A 17,711-nucleotide genomic window follows, 5' to 3' on the forward strand; every position below is an offset into this window, starting at 1 on the left:
TGTTTTTCATCATGCTCCAATATTTAATTAATCTATCTCTATTTAGGTCAAGTAAAAAAAAAATGTTAGGTGATTTTTTTGTTTGTTATTGACACAGTCCGCGTGCGTACCTGTCGCTGTCACCAGGTGGGGAGTGTGTTTGGTTTAGAATGGTTTATTCCCACATTTTAAAAAGTCTTTTTTGTTGTTGTTTTGTTTGTATGTTATTGAGCATCGAAAGATCCGACAAAGAGTTATTTTTCAATCATCCAACCTGACATGTCGATCTGACTTTCAAAACTACCGGATTTTTTTCACCAAATATTCCATGTCAAATACGCTTTAGAAATAAGACGAATATGCGGGGAGTTGCAATCACTATACTTCAAACTTTTCTCGGTTAAAAAAAAAATAATAATAAAATCAAAAGTTTTATCTTTAACTCTTGGATTTCACCCCCCCCCCCCCCCCTCCCCCCCCCCCCCCCCCCCCCCCCCCCCCCCATTTTACAGGCTTAATGTGATTAGGAACAATACGTTAGCTTTGTTTTTCAAAAAAAAATATAATATAAGAATTAATAACACATATAAAATTATAATCGATACACAGTGTCTATTATTTTAAATAGTACAACGATATAATAAAATTCATTGAAGGATTATAACATCCTTTCAACTGTCGAAATGCAAGAGAAGGGTAGTTCTATATCAAACATTTTCCTAAAAAAATTGAAAGAAAATTAAACACGCGAGATTTTCAAAGGTCGGCATAAAAAGGGGCAGGCTGAAAACTCTAACCCAGATATTTTACTTACATGAAGCTGTGTACATTTCATCCTCCACTATTTTATTTACTCCTTGTTTAATTATCTTGTTTCCTCTCACACACAATAAATGCATTTTATTTTATAATTTCTTTCTCGTGTAGTTTTGTTTCTTCTCATAACTAAGAACCTTACTATTTACAAAGCTTGGACCAAGCTTTATGGTGTGACACTGGAAAACCCGGTAGATCTTCCGTGTAAAACTATTCTCTGATATCTACTGAATCTGTTTACAGGCCTTAAAGAAACTTGCATTGTTTTATAGTATCATAAATGATTACTGGTATTAAACTTACTTTAGACAATTACACGATCTTTGTGCGATATACATGTGTTCTATTGTTAATTTATAAAATAATTTTTTTCATAACATAAAGGAAAAGAAAAATACTGGCACATCATAACAATATAAATGACGAAACCATACTACGCCCTTTGTTGTTATGGCGTCTTTATAATGATATAGGCAGCAAATTCAATGTAATTTAGATTTTGAACTACATTCATTGAGACTCCTGTAAAAATAAAACCTCCAATATAGGAGTACTTTTTTTTTACTTTGTCTATAAAACGCACTTAGAAAATAACCATCTAATATATCGATCTCCATTTGGCAAGAATATGTTTATATCGACATTGCTATTTGATCGATAAAGGCAATAATTTGCGGCAAACAAATACATGAATCATTCGCCAACGACATACAGCGGAGATAGTGAGGAATTATATAAAAGAACGAAGTGGTTATTCAGTATCAGATACGGCCACTGCATACCATGCCCTACAACCACTGCATACCGCAATGTTTAGAAGGAAGGAGTCTGTTTCAAGAGCTCCGTGGTATCCTTCCAACTAAGACTCAGCAAGAAGAACACGTCTCCATAAAATAACATTCTTGTGAAAAATGGGGAAGACTTTGTCGATGTACTGGTTTCAGTCATCATTAGAAAGCCGAATGAAGACGAAGAACCCACGACAATCAGCGTGACAAGGGAGCAATCAATACCCTGCATATCTTTATCCAATAACACCCTGAAGCCGATGCCCTGATATCATTGCACAAGCTAAAGATGGAGCTTAAAAGTGATTCGTAGCATACAAATGCGAATTACAATCACTAAATTCTCCAAATCCAATAACTAAAGGCCAGTCATGACCTACTCTTCTTTAATATTGACCCCTTTAAGACCGCCCCCACCCCCATCCCGGCCGGATAGGCCTTGTTGCTTTATTTTGCTCCTGTATTTCGACTCGATGTTTGTTTTGACATAATTTTAATGCCTTCAACTCGATGTTGATAAATCTGTCCTGCATTGTACTGTAAATTATGATCGCCTTTTTTCTCATGGATTTGATTGTATACAGGACGTTATTTGTTTCTAAATATGCATCTGATGCAATACAATAAAATTTGTTTTATTTCGAGCAACGAGGCAACACTCACCGTTACAGTATGTAATAACTATTCTATGTTGTAACATCGTTCTGTTATTCTTTTACCACAATGTCAGTGCTTTGGGATATTATTCGCTCGCTGAGCAGCAAAACTGACATAATATGAAACAAGCAGTCTTTACAGCGCTGATAAATAATTGAAAAACAAAGTCATCGTTGTTTAACCCTGTGGGAGAACCCTCGGATGTTACTTCATTCTTGAATAGAACGATTCGTTTTGTTAAACGCCTTTGCCCGAGATTTACCGCCAGAGATTTCAACTCGACGACCTCGTCTTAGGTCAAAGCGAACCAAACTGCTAATCACAGCATTGCAATCAATGCCGAAATAACTATGCAAAACATTATTGAGAAAAAACAGACGACAATGCAGTATCACCAACGGGTCTCAAAAACTTTGATTGGAGACTGCACTTTGAATGAAGACAGAAAACATGGTTAAAATTCTACTGGAAATATTTGATCTTTTAACAACAACTAGAAAACCTAAGGGTTTTTTTTTCATGAATAAGGCAAGTGTGTGTGTTGAATTGAACAAAACATTTTAAATAACACCAGAAAAGACAAAGAAAAGGACAGGCACGGTAAGGTTAACTGAGTTAAGTCTTTTGTTGAACCAGGTTTTCCTTTGCCTAACTATTGACCCATCCCTATACAAGAAGCTTGATTTCTCTGCAACTTGGAAGTCTGTCTGTGACTCTGACTTTTAATTACTCCACCACTCGCCATTCTAGCAGGATATCCTAATGTCCTGATCCGCTTTTTCAGACTCAGGCTCATTAACTTATAAGGATGCATCAATGCTAACGAATACATGATGTTGTGGGGGTGGAGTTTACAATGAGGAAATGCAAGGGTCTATTGATTTATTTTTTAAACAAAAGAAAAAAAAAGAAACAAGGTAGTTCATAGATTTTATGCCTCCCACTCCTACGATAATACAAACTGTCTTCTGTCCAATGAATGAGATGCAATAACCACTTAACGGAGAAGCTGAATTCATTAACATTAACGTCTTCGATGTAATCACCGCCGTCATCATTATCATCATTGCAATTCGTTAGAGCTGACGGTTAATTTTTTGCAAGCGTCTCTATGAATGAAATCTAGATCTGAAGTATTGTTATAGTATTTGATTAGACTGAAGGCCCGAGTGGCTGTAGCCAATAGTTGTAAGGAAAGACCCTTGCCCTTAAAAGCAAATTTGAATTTGTCAACTCGAGAGCAGGCGGATAAAGAAGATCGGTAATGTCAGCTTGCTTTTCAATTACGAAACTGACGAGTTCGTCTAAAAATAGAGACCGGATTTAACCCCAAGACACAATAAGAGGCTCTGCAAGACATTGTTTACTATAATATTATATTCATCACTTTGTTTAACTTTACAAAACGTAATATAATATTCAAGGAAACCAAGTTTATGAAACCACCTTCATTTCCTTATAGATACAAACAAAGGACATTTACATTTATGAATCTTGCTAATTGCATTTCAAAACCTTATCTATTTAAACGGGGATCACCACAAAAAATTAGCGGCTTATTTGGATAAGAATATCCAAAATCTTTTTAATGCAGGAGTTAAAAGAGATCGAGCCGAGACGGTTTCAAAGAACATATTATGGTTTGTTTTACTAGTCAAATAATGAAGTTTTGAATTTGCTATTGCATTAAGATTCAGTTACTTGTAACATTCGAAAAATAAAAATAAAAATGACATAGTAATGTGACCATTGTAGGATAAAGGAAAACCGGTACTTAGCGCACGATTAACGCTATTTTGTCAAAGGCAAACGATTTGAAAGCAGCGTTTTCTTTGATATTTGTGGAAATCCGATTTTTAATTCTGAAATCCATCCTAACCAAATATTATAATGGCATGGTGACTTCTAAATGACGTTACACATGTCAAGAAACGGAATTTAGAATTAGTCTATAAATAGAACGAAGATGACGTCACTCGAGTCTTTGTTATTGTTTTTTGCCATCCACGTTTATGAGTAATTCTCACTAAATTGTATCAACCAGACTACAAAAGTTCATGGTTACACATAGTTTTGTATGTTGGTCCGTTATACGTCCGGATGGCAATGTTGTGAGATTCTAAGCCAAGCGCATACTATCTATACATCTCGACAATTCCTGATGCATTCAATCAAGGAAGAACTTTTCTTTCTCAATTCCACATGTACCCGCTAATATGAAGAATTAACTACCACAAATTGCAATAGATAGTATGCCCTTGGCTAAGAAGTTCATAACATTGCCATCCGGAATTATAACGGACCAACAAACTATGTGTAATCATGAACGTTTATAGTGTGGATAATACCGTTTAGTGAGTATCACTCATAAACGCGGATGGCAAAAAACAATAACAAAGACCAGAGTGACGTCATCTTCATTCTATCTATTAAGAAATGTTTTTATATATTCGACACCACTTAACTCTCAATATTCCAAGTTAAGCCTCACTTTCTTTGCCAGTACTAAATAGAAACAAAGTGAGAGCGAGGATAACGTGGTGGGGGTGTATGTGCATATGTGTTTGTGTGTGTGTATGTGTGTGTGTGTGTACATGTGTGTGTAAGATAAAGAAGAAACAGGGGGGGAGAATGAATGAGATATATATATATATATATATATATATATATATATATATATATATATATGTATATATATATTTATATATATATATATATATTATTTATTAAATATTTACCACAATGTTTGAGACAGTCTACATTAATGTTTCAGGCTTAATTAGCCATCGTCAGGACTGAGTTGTTTTGTTGACTGTTGTTGTTTCTTTAAAAAATAATAATTCGCTCCATTACTACATGTCGAGCACTTTTCGTACCATATTTGTATCAAACACGATTATATATATATTATATATATATATATATATATATATATATATATATATAATGTGTGTGTGTGGAAGAAGAGAGAGAGAGAGAGAGAGAGAGAGAGAGAGAGAGAGAGAGAAAGACACACACACACACACACACACACAGAGAGAGAGAGAGAGAGAGAGAGAGAGAGAGAGAGAGAGAGAGAGAGATTGGGGGGGGGGGGGGGTTAGATTGATTGCTTAAGATTGTTGACGATGATATTGATTTCGACTAAAAATGATGACGACAATGCTGCTGCAGTTGATGCTACTGTGCATGATGATGATGATGATGATGATGATGATGATGATGATGATGATGATGATGATGATGATGATGATGATGATGATGATGATGATGATGATGAAAATGACGACGACGACGAGGACGACGATGATATAATATGACGACTTACCTAGCAGCCTCGTCGATGACAGCCACTAGTTGTTTGACAAACATGTTTGGCATCCATTCTCCTTCGTCATTGTAGTCCATTGCATCGTCCACAAAGATATTCGCTGTACACAAAGACAAGATATCATAAATAATTGGGAAAAAATATATTTTATTACTCCCTCTACAAAACGATAGCAAACACCTACAAATATCATATTGAGAACTCCATGGAGCAGGCACTGGTGTAAGACAAAGATCTGAAAAAGTGTGTAAGACAATTCCAGACACAGCAAGAAAGAAAAACACAAGAAAAAAAAACATCCCAAAAATAGTCTTCCTCGACTGGGGATCGAACCTCAGACCTTCTGATTACCGGTCAGCAGATGTGCGACCATACACCGCTAAGGTCTCCTGTATTATTCTTTCTTACTTTGCCTAGCACTGACTCTTACACAATTTTCCAGATTTTTAGCTATAAACATAACAAAATCAAAATGTAGAAATTGCAGATGACACTAAAATTTATAATGAATCTGATCAGATTTGTAATCATACAGGATGATAATAATTCTCTTTTTGAATGGTCAAGGAAGTGGCAATTAAAATTTGATATCAACAAGTGCAAGGTATTGCTTGTAGGAAAGAAAAATCCTAATCACATCTTACTCAGATAATTCTAATTCTAATTTTTTGCCTGATACAAATTTTGAAAGGGACCTTGGTGTTGTTTTTGACCCACAATTTGAACTTCGATGTGCATATTAATGATTGTATAACTATAGCAAATAGCATGTTGGGAATCATATACAGGAGTTTTACTTATTTGGATAATAGCATGTTTCTTTCGTTATTTAAAACTATTATAAGACATATTCTTGAGTTCGGGAACAATGTTTGGAGCCCAATATATCTAAGGCAGTCAATAGGTCTTGAAAATATTCGAAGACGAGCAACAAAATTGCTTCCCGGGCTTTAGAACATGTCATATGACGAACGTTCCTCGATCTACACAGTTTCAAATACAGAAGAATTAGGGGAGATTTAATTCCACTCAACAAGATAATACATAATCAAATGATATAAATCCATCAATTTTTTTACATTTTCCAATATTACGTGTACCAGAGGCGACAAATATAAAATACACACTCCAAGATTTCAGACCAAAATAAGACAGACATTTATTATACGTTTAGTGAAAACATGGAATGATCTCTGTTTTAACACAAAAATGCATCTTCTTTGAATCATTTTAAAATCTTAGTTGATAGAGAGTCTCTGAGATTTAAGTATGACTAATATGTTGTATTTCATTTTACTTTAAAAGAATTAATTAACTGATTAATTTCCTAATTCAATTTGATTTTGTTAATTCTTATTTATTTATTTATTTATTTATCTATTTATTCATTTATTTGTTTGTTTATTTGGTTATTTATCCATTATTTTTTTATCTTTTAAACTTTATATTGTCATGTGAGTATAATTGTTTCCATTACTTTCATGATTTTGTAGATTGGTTTGTAAATCTTGACAAGTAAAATGCATGACATCTGAAATAATGTTAAATCATGGTAATTTATCAGAGACGTTTGTATGATTATTATCGTTGTTGCTTTCATGATTATTGTTTTCACGAATATTTCATTATACTGTGAACTTTGTCCATTTATGATTGACTCGATCATGACCCATTTTCAATAACTAGTACCCTGTGATAGTAATTTTCTATTTTACATAGCAGTATTGATATTTTTCTTTACATTCAAAGTTGTGTAAAACTGTCTGTGAATGATACAATGCAATCTATATGAGATTTTATAATTATAAACTATTGTATAGGCATTTAAAGGATGACTCCTATATTCAGCCTTTGGTAGGATGAGATAAGATAAAATATAAAATAGTTCGTTTCAAAACTCAAGAGCGCGCGTTTTGCTCAATTTCTTACCAACACTTTGACTGATTTGCGTGATACTTTGCATGCAGTCTTAGATTTTTTTAAAAACAAACATGAACTGCGAATCTAAAAGATGAAATAAGTAGATAGATATCTCTTATTATGCAATCGTAAATTCCTATGACGTAGACAGTTTTATTTAATCACATCCGAATCACAAATTTGTTAGCGTAATGATATATAACATTATGATTGTAGTTTTCAAAAAACGTGTTTTCAGTGGTGTAGCACAGTACTTTTACACGGCCCAAGAGCCCCACAGTCTTTTTTCTATGTTTAAAATTTATCTGTATTTAATTTTACTAGCAATAATATGTTATTTCTAACACTGACAGTTTCATCTTCGTTTGGCTTTATTTTCGAAATATTTAAACAGCATCATAGCATGTTTGCACGGTGGTGAGTTACAATTTCAAAATCCATTGCTTTAAATGCGAGGCCCCAGGTTTGAGAGTTTTTGCCAAGATGAGGGTCATTTAAATCGATCGATATTTGATGGATGCGTTTTCTGACCAAATTCTTAAATACGTGTTTTTCCGAAGTACGATAGTTAACTGATTAGATTTAAAGTGATATACCTTCAAACTCATAGTAGTCAGGATCCTGGACATTAAAGTAGTCCTGAGCATTTCGACGGGCGCTCTGGTCAATGTCTAGTCTGAAGATGGACATGAGAAGATTGATCATTTCCCTTTCTGTCTCATGCCACATGGTAGCACAGACAAATATCTTGGGGACAACTTGCTCTTTCTGGCGTCGGATAGCGAGATCTGTGCTGGAACTGTCCATGCTGATGTCATCACTGAAAGCCGTTTCCTGGAAATTGTTTTTAAATAAAAAATGACAGGTAGATCAATAAAAAGCATAATCTGTATTGAGGTAATTCAGGGTTTTAAGCCACTTCTAAGCCACCAAATAAAGGAATACTTTTCAGCGGTGTGACATGTAATTATGTGGCATTGCAATTGAGGACACGATGCCTTGTACCTACTCATTTGATCTCGTATTCATAATACTTACGTAGCAAATTATTCAATATTTATTTTTGTTTTTGATGAAGAAGAAGAGTTTCAGCCAAGAATATACATTGCTCTTTATTGAAGCTGCTACGTTCAATCTTTCTCCCATCGACCTTTTCTTGAAGCAATCTATTATGTACAAAAAAATCGTGTTTCAAGCGCAAAACACCCTATTGATGAATCTACAAAAAAATCTTATAATATTTTATGTTTAAACTCGTAAATAAGATATAATTGTTTGTTGTTGTAGTAGTTTGTTTTTTTTTCTAGGTGCAATATGCTCATAATATTTGACTGCAAAAAAAGGGCTACTAATTTAATGAACAACCAAAATCTCTTCTGATGTCAAATTAAGTCAATGTCTGTCTATATCCAAGACCTACCTTTAAAACTTGTTCCCGGTCATTACGTCTCCGGTTCAATAAAATTGACTGCTCTACGAGAGCACCACAATATTGAGGCAGGACGAAAAGTCTGAAAAAATATATTTTAAAAAACTTGGGGTAAGAGATAATCTCATATATCAACATTATATATTGTTACCCAAGGCGTGTGAAATTAATCTTTGAAACATAGCATTTTCGGCAGACTTTTGATTTGCTTTCCAAATTAAACCGGAGCTGATATAAATAATATTTTATAGCTTAAGGATCTGAGAGGTAGTAGACTAGTCATTAGCATAAATGAAATAAAAATCAAAATTCGAGAATTGTCCTTTTTTATTTTCACCAAGAAGAGCATAATGTTATCGATTAAGATTAACCCCCAGACAACTTATCAAAGAAATTTAAATCAGAGACTTAGAGATTTTGTCAATAAGCTTCAAAACATTGCCATTTTGAAAAGTTCACATCCACACCATACAACTAATAGGTATCGAGTACCTTTCAGTAAAGGCTAGTCTCGGGGCCTTTGGAGTCCATATGTATCGAGTAATCCAGAGCTGTGACGCCCACCATAGACCAAACCCGAGCCCCAAATGCCAGATGAGCCACCGCTTGTCGCTGTCAGACTCTGTACATGACCATTCCAGAAAATTTTCCATCAACACTAGCTTGCTCTTGTCAACATAACACATCTAGATCACGACAACAAGGGAAATGGTGGGTATAAATTACAAGTTATATAGGTACTTGGTGTAGACTGATTTTTTATTTTTTGTCACAATTCATTTGAGGTATTAGAAAGGCTATTTTAAGGCTCAAGTTGACATCGAAATTCTGATACTTAAAAGCTTATAGTATTATTATTATTATTATTATTTTATTATTATTATTATTATTATTATTATTATTATTATTATTATTATTATTATTATATTATCATCATTATTATTATTATCATCATTATTATTATTATCATTATTATTATTATATTATTATTATTATTATTATTATTATTATTATTATTATTATTATTATTATATTATTATTATTATTATTATTATTATTATTATTATTATTATTATTATTTTATTATTATTATTATTATTATTATTATTATTATTATTATTATTATTATTATTATTATTATTATTTTATTATTATATTATTTAAAAAGCGCTATGACTTACCGAAATGACAATGGCAACAGTTACTGGCGTAGCCAAGCTGAGTGGGATGGCGAAAGAAACCCTCTGCATACAGAGTTTACATGCAAGCTTGGCAAAATAGTAACACAGCCAGGACGAAACAATCTGAATGATCAAGGGTAGATAAGTCACCCATTGTCTCCATCTGTACACGTAGGTTATCGTGCACACAGTTACAACCTTTTGCTCAGAGGTTGTCACATTTGTACAATTTTTAGACTCAATACCCATAAATAAAGTTTCCGAAATATCTGGTTGGAAGGACGACCATACTATTTGCTTATCACCGGAAATAGATGATTGAACTTCTTTGGGGATGACGGGTCCTCTTCCACTGTCAATTTCCAAAGGTCCTAGAGTAACGTTCGGCACGCCACTTTTGTACAAGTTAAACATGATACCCTTGCTATCCGGCCCCGGTTTCACGTTGTATACGATCTGTTCTGCAGGTGTTTTGACCACATCCTCGAAAGTTGTCGATATTCTCTGTAGGTTTGGTACAAGCATGAAGGCAAAACCGAAAGTGAGGCCAATTTTCCATAAGCTTACAATAAGATGACATTTTGTTCGACATCGATAAAGCGTGTCTTTGTACATTTTTATCGGGATGTTGATGCAGCCTAAGCGGATGTCCTGTGAAAAGGAATTGAATAGATGTGTTGATAAAAATTAAATCATTCAGCTTTAAACATACGATTTTTTTTCAAGCATGATCACATGATAATAATAAATCTTTATGTCCTTAAAAAAGTGGCAATTGGTCATTTGGTTACACATTTATAACAATACAATATTGATATAGACACACTCACACAGATGCACACTAGTAACATCGTAGTCATCGAAAAAAAAACTCCAAAAAAAAAAAAAACATTCTCACATAATCTGTCTGAATAAAAACACAAACTAATCATTTTTACCAAAAGATAAATAATAAGGGGAGAAGATTTTTAAGTACTTGTACTTGCCATGCACAAGCAAAATATAAAACCTGGTAGATTAATGGGTAGAGAATTGAAACATACCTTGGTCGAATATCTATGTGAATAATTTTATTTAAAATAATTTTTTTTAAATGGTTGTTGAAAATATGAAATGATAAATTAGGGAGCAAGCAATGATAGAAGATAAAGACCCGAAAAGTGTTTATGAATAAGCACCAAACAAATCAGAGAGAAAAGTACACGGAAAAATCCATATCAAAAATTCATCCTGTCCCATTCGAGGCAGGCTGATGTTTTGGGACTAAAAAAATATTCTCTATAACTGGCACTGTTTCAAACACACTTTTTCAGATCTTTATTATATTTTTCTCGCTTTTTCCACCTGGAAGCGATTAGCCGAGTAGGTAGGTCAAGAGAGAAATACTTGGAGATAGATTTGCGTCGTGTCCAAAGAATATCAAGTAATGATTATTGTTTGCATGACAGAAAGCTCGAAAATTTTTAGCCCAATGATCTCTATTTTGATTTGATGCTTGCATCAATAATGTACAATATATTCAATGGGGCTAGCACAAAAATCTTTTGTTTTCAAAATAATTGACTTAATAATAAAGATGCAAACCTTATCACAAAAGTTCTCCCACCATCTGATAGATATGAGCAGCAAAGAGAATGGGATCTCCCAAGACATGTCCGATAGGGAGTAAGTGTTTTGCCAGGCAGAGCCTTTGGTCTCAGCCAAGGTCGACGCTGAGGAAGACGACGATTAAGAAATGAAAGAGTTGATTTAATGCACGAATAAATATTGATAACTATATTCTCACAGTAAAAAGATGACATTTTTCGCGCGAATAATTCCATTCGGTAATTTTCTATTTTTTTGCTCAGAAGTAAATTTTGTCTTTGTAATAAAGTCAAAGAAAAGACAATGTACATGGCATATATCTATTTATCAAACAATCTTAATTCGTTTGCAAATTGGTAAGTTTGCCCAAAGGAAAAACTTTACCTTAGTATATTTGGAGTATTTTGAGTTATCTAGGCGTTCATGAAGTAATCAAAAATGACTTTCACAGAGCTAAATTATAGTACAATTAGTCCAAAGCCTCAGCGGCAAAGATTTCCTTAAAGGCAAAGTTACCCCATTTGATTTCACGCATTGTATTTAATTTGCTGCCTTTTAAAAGTTAAAATTTTAAAGTATAATAATTGTCATGTCGCACAAAAAGGATATGAGAAGAAAAATGATTTAATGATAAACACGATGATATATTTTGAAAACGAAATGGAAAATATCATAAACAAGGATAAGAAGGCGGAGGGCAATGAAAAAGATAATGAAATAGAGAAATACGAGAGGGATGAGAAGGAAAGGGAAGAAGGAGGAAATAACGAGTGAGAAGAAGGAGATGTTGTTGTTTCGGGCCAGGAAGAAAAGGAGGAAGACGCTTAAAAGAAGAAGGAGAATAAGACTAAGAAGAAGAAGAAGAAGGAAGAAGATGATGTTGATGATGATGATGATGATGATGATGATGATGATGATGATGATGATGATGATGATAATGAAGAAGAAGAAGAAGAAGAAGAAGAAGAAGAAGAAGAAGAAGAAGAAGAGAAGACGAAGAAGAAGAAGAAGAAGAAGAAGAAGAAGAAGAAGAAGAAGAAGAAGAAGAAGAAGAAATCAGCTGTGATCACTTTGACAAAAAAGTACAATCTTATAAAAAACCGGTTGGGAGGGGGGGAGGGGGGGTTGCACTAACGAGTATGTAGTTAATTACCTTCATTGCTATTATCTTTGGAGCCTGTTACACACTCGGATTTCATGGATGCAAGGACGATGACAAATGCGGAAAGCTGCATGAGTAAAGCTAGAAAATCTAGAAATATGGTGGCTATTTTACGCTTGGGCTCGTCTGATCTATTGGTTGCAAATAGTCTGTAAAAGATGTAAATATACATGTAGACGTGTTATTGTCAGTGAATTATTAACACCCTTAATAAAATGCTAATGGAAATTAGCAACGATGATAAATAATTTTGAAATCTATTTCTTTTCTGACAACATAGGGTTATCTGGTAAATTGTGCTTCACACAATATGCATTATACTAGATATATCTATAGTTTTCTTCATAAAACAGAGTGTATTTTTGAACATGCTCCATACAAAACCTTTATGAGATCCATAAAATAACATGCGATGATAAACAATTCAAGCTAGATCCATACCCAAGCATACCTGAGAACAGCTGGTATAGAGCAAAGAGCATTCATAAGTAGTAGACATCGAGCTGTGTCGAGGCATGGCAATACTCTAAAGAGAAACAGGCAAATACCCAGGGAGTGGATGGTCTCCACGAAGAGAACCTGAAATTGAAAAAAATATCATCTACTTTTAAGGTATTTTCAAATTTGTTATTATCATGTATCATAAATAAAAACATTAATTACAATGATAATAAGATACAACAGAAATTGCTGAAACCTTTATTTGGACCGAAGGTGAAGACATGAATGGGTGATATGTCGTTTACTAATTACTTCTACTATTACTAACACTACTACTACCACTACTACTACTACTACTACTACTACTACTACTACTACTACGACTTCTACTACCTACTACTACTACTACTACTACTACTACTACTACTACTACTACTACTACTACTACCACTACTACTACTACCACTACTACTACTACCACTACTACTACTACTACTACTACTACTACTACTACTACAACTACGACTACTACTACTGCTACTACCACTACTACTACCACAATTACTACCACTACCACTACTACTACCACTACTACTACTACTACTACTAATACTACTAATACTACCTCTACTACTACCACTACTACCACTACTACTACCACTAATACTACCACCATCACTACTACTGCTACTACTCATACTACTACTACTACTACTACTACTACTACTACTACTACTACTACTATTACTACTACTACTTTACTACTATTACTAATACTGCTACCACCACTACCGCTGTCATGAGGCCTGTCATGAAGAAAAATTTCTCCTGATCAAGACCACCAAATGTTTTCAATATGTAAATAGACTCACCCATACAACATTCCAAATGGAAGGTGCAGATACAGTTTTGAAGACGACTTTCGTTAGACATTCTCCAAAAGTGATGACGTAAGGCATGCACGTAGCGGCAATCAGCAGATAAACCCAACGATCGCGATTTTCTGAGCCCTGGAGGGGAGAGACAATGAATCACATCAGAAATTATGATAGACTAGGTTCCAAAATAAATCACTAGTGAACAAACTGAATACAAGACAAAGAGTAATGGAAAGAAAACTGCTTAAAATCAAATTTAAAGATCAATAGAAATATAAACATTCCCGAAAATATGAAAGAAAGTGATATAGTCAGACATGGTTCGACATGGTTTAAAAAAACCCCCAATGAAAATGGGTAGGACCGTTGCCATCGTTTTGTTATAGCCTGATACTGATATCCAAAAGGACTGCACGTCATTATTCGGTTTTTGTACCGCCTAGTGAGTTGTTAGTAGAGCTCATGGAAACAAGTCATTTCATTGGTTGAACTACTGAAGTCAACTCACGATTTGTTTTCTTTTGTGGCAAAAGACTGGCATTTTGACGTCATTTTTTGGTCAGTATCAGGCCATAATTTTACGAAGGCCACGGTAGGACACGTAATACGAATGACAGATAATAGATAGACAAAATATTTATTGAATGGCAGCGTGGACGAGAAAAGATCAAAAGGTGGTCGGTAAAGCAAGGCGCTGGAACTATGACACAAAGGAATACGCGAGCACAAATGTCACAGAAATGAAGCAGATCGCAATAAATGGAGAAATCTGAATGACGGTGACTTCATACATACAGTGAGAGAATATAATATTATCATAGGTATCTTGGTAACTAAAATGAGGAAATTGCTGTTAAAGAACTTACTGGAAAGAAAAAAAAAGAAAAATGATTGACAAAGATGCAGTTGTTTCCAACAGCTTTCTTAGACGAAAGGAGCAAAAAAGCCCGTTGTATGACAAGAGCAATGATGACTTAGAAATAAAATTATATAATTTGTTGTTTTGAATCTCTGTATCCTGAAAGTGTGGTTTCTAATATTCTATTGATAAAAGTATTTATCTCTTTAAACGATGTCATCATGCCGGTTTGGATAAAAAGAGACACTTATTCGGTAGGTTTTAAACCATCTCCTCCCTCGAAACGTAAAACATATATCGCATCTTACCTATTCATAAACATTGAACACGGGCTTACATGCACGTCGCAGCAACAACTCTGAAGGTACTCACCAAATCAGCGTTTCCTATGGCCTGTGTCATCAAAAGAAGACTTGCTTTACTAGCAATCGCCGTGAATAAGACAGATACAAATATGAGGACGTAAGCAAGCACCTTGACCGTCTTTGCCGCTACCTCAAACCAGTTGGTTGCTGATTCGTAGAATGTCTCACCCCGTCTTGATACAGATCGAAAAACGTCCCAGGCCACAGCACTGTTAAAAAGAAATTATAGACAGTAAATTAGGACATAGTCATTATGACGTTATTGCTTAGGACTTCAGAAGAAGCAAAAGAATCTGTTGCTTTGCTCATGGCCTAATGTTGTCGATTGTCCAGTGGTAACTATGTCAAAAATGAGCGTATTTCTAAAGTAGATGGGAGGCACAGGATTAAACTCGTATTCTCTGGGCTAGGCATAGTAGCCTCAAATCTATGATTTATCTGAAATCTTAAATAAAAGCTTAGCAGTTGTGATGACAAACTATCAAAACATTTGGATGCTATTTACGTGACGTGCATAGAAAAGTTTGCTTCTTCTAGCTTCTAAATGTAACATCGTAAGACACAATGGACATTATATTTTAAAAATCGTGAAAATGTTCCATATAGATTTGTCAAGATTTATCATCAACATCCGCCCCCCTCCCCCCTCCGCACGCCTACCCTTGGCAGAATAAAATATTTGAAAATCGGTCCATTATTTGGTTTGATTACTCTCTTCCGGTATCCCACAAGAGCTAATTCAAACGATGCTTTACTCATTTCAGGTCATGGGATAATTGTAAGCTTTTGGTGTCTCATATCGGCGCTGCTTATTTTAGAATTGTTTGCCCTTCTGATTATTACACTGATATCATATTGTGTTATGGGTTTGCATCGATTTAGTATCGCATTGTCCCTTTCTAGATCTAATACCAACTACAAAATCATTCAAATTTATACTTTAAAGATTGAAATGAAGTTGGTTAATACGTTTGAGATATGGCTATATTCAACTGAAACAGGTCTGCCTTAACTTGAATGAAAGTGTGTTGTTATCACCTCTACGTATGGTGGTAAAATATGCAAAGATTCTGTTCCCATTAGCAAACTGGGTTTAGGTTTAAACCAATTTTGATGAAATCACAATGAAATTGAATTCCGTGCAGATAGCATAATTTAACATTCAATGGCGTTTAGCTCTAGTAGATGTATAAAATCTTGAGCATGGTTAAGCTAATTTATGCAAAATGCGTTTATGACAATGTCGCTATCGAGTTTTATGGTCCAGAATATTATCTGTTAAGTTGTCTCTAGTTGAAGTGGGAGGGATAGTTTTTAGATACACGTTTCGAGTAAATGTGGAGTTTCCAGGATTTAAAGCGGAATCAGGGGAGTGACAGAATACATAATGAAAATACATGGTGCTAAACGGATGGTATTCGACAATGTGTTATTCTGCGCCATTATCTATATTCTCCTTACTTTTAGATTCCAAAGGCATCCTCCTCCCCCCCCCCCCCCCCCCCCTAAAAATAGGCCAAAAAGAAAACTAAACAAACAACTTATTTGTTAACGATATCGTTCACTGCAATCGTCTTTCTTGTTGGGTCCACCATATTCATTACTTCCTATATTTATAAACGAGGTCTAATAGCTTGACACAATAACGATTGTTGAGCATACTTCTTTTGGAGAATAATTATCAAGACATTTAATAACATTTTAAGACATTCGTCCTATAATCAATTTAACTCCAACTATCTATTTGCAAATGAATATAAAATATTTTGTTTTGGTATCAGTTTATAGGTTATTCCCAAATGAACTTAGCGTTGGTGTTGCATGAAACAGCATGAGGAAATGTCATTGGCAATGCCAAAAACAAAAAGAAAATCGCGAGGTCAATGAAAGAATTGCTGCCATAAAGGGAAAAAAATCCAGAAACATGTGATTCTGGTTGGGGTGGAGTCTTTCACAGGATCGAATATCTCAAATTGAGCAAAAAATACCATAATATCATAAACTAGCAATGTTCCGATTACAAAATAGAGTATTCGAATATAGCCTATGGCTGAGATCAGAATCGCTGATCATAAAATTTCAATGAGTATTTTTCAAAGTCAATTTCTTTGGTAATGTAATCGAAATATATAGTCGTTTACAAAAGAAACTAGATATTATTCTTCCGCTAATAGTTCCAGAATAGTTATAACAAATACAATGACATAAATATTTTAAAACTAGACAACACTAGTTTTCTTTTGGTGTATAATTTATTGGATTAGTATAAACTGTTGAAAAGTCGATATTTTAAAACAGTCATAAAAAATCAATTTTGC

At 34.2% G+C, this 17,711-nt stretch overlaps 1 protein-coding gene across 3 annotated transcripts in view; it reads right to left on the reverse strand.

The window, feature by feature from the left end:
* Positions 1 to 17,711, reverse strand: part of LOC144966281 (chitin synthase chs-2-like) — a 78,710-nt gene that overhangs the window by 10,310 nt on the left and 50,689 nt on the right. For all 3 annotated transcript variants that reach the window (XM_078902495.1, XM_078902496.1, XM_078902497.1), the window contains 10 exons: positions 15,401 to 15,602; positions 14,164 to 14,301; positions 13,302 to 13,429; positions 12,842 to 12,999; positions 11,686 to 11,813; positions 10,102 to 10,752; positions 9,413 to 9,606; positions 8,912 to 9,002; positions 8,088 to 8,325; positions 5,569 to 5,671 (listed from right to left, as the gene is read on the reverse strand). In XM_078902495.1, the coding sequence (XP_078758621.1) occupies positions 5,569 to 5,671; positions 8,088 to 8,325; positions 8,912 to 9,002; positions 9,413 to 9,606; positions 10,102 to 10,752; positions 11,686 to 11,813; positions 12,842 to 12,999; positions 13,302 to 13,429; positions 14,164 to 14,301; positions 15,401 to 15,602 (2,031 nt within the window). The remainder of the gene's footprint in view (positions 1 to 5,568; positions 5,672 to 8,087; positions 8,326 to 8,911; positions 9,003 to 9,412; positions 9,607 to 10,101; positions 10,753 to 11,685; positions 11,814 to 12,841; positions 13,000 to 13,301; positions 13,430 to 14,163; positions 14,302 to 15,400; positions 15,603 to 17,711) is intronic.

Source organism: Berghia stephanieae, chromosome 2, assembly GCF_034508935.2.
Source record: "Berghia stephanieae isolate SIO BIC M18660-M18661 chromosome 2, UCSD_Bste_1.3, whole genome shotgun sequence".
In the NCBI taxonomy this organism is placed as follows: Eukaryota; Metazoa; Mollusca; class Gastropoda; order Nudibranchia; family Aeolidiidae; genus Berghia; species Berghia stephanieae.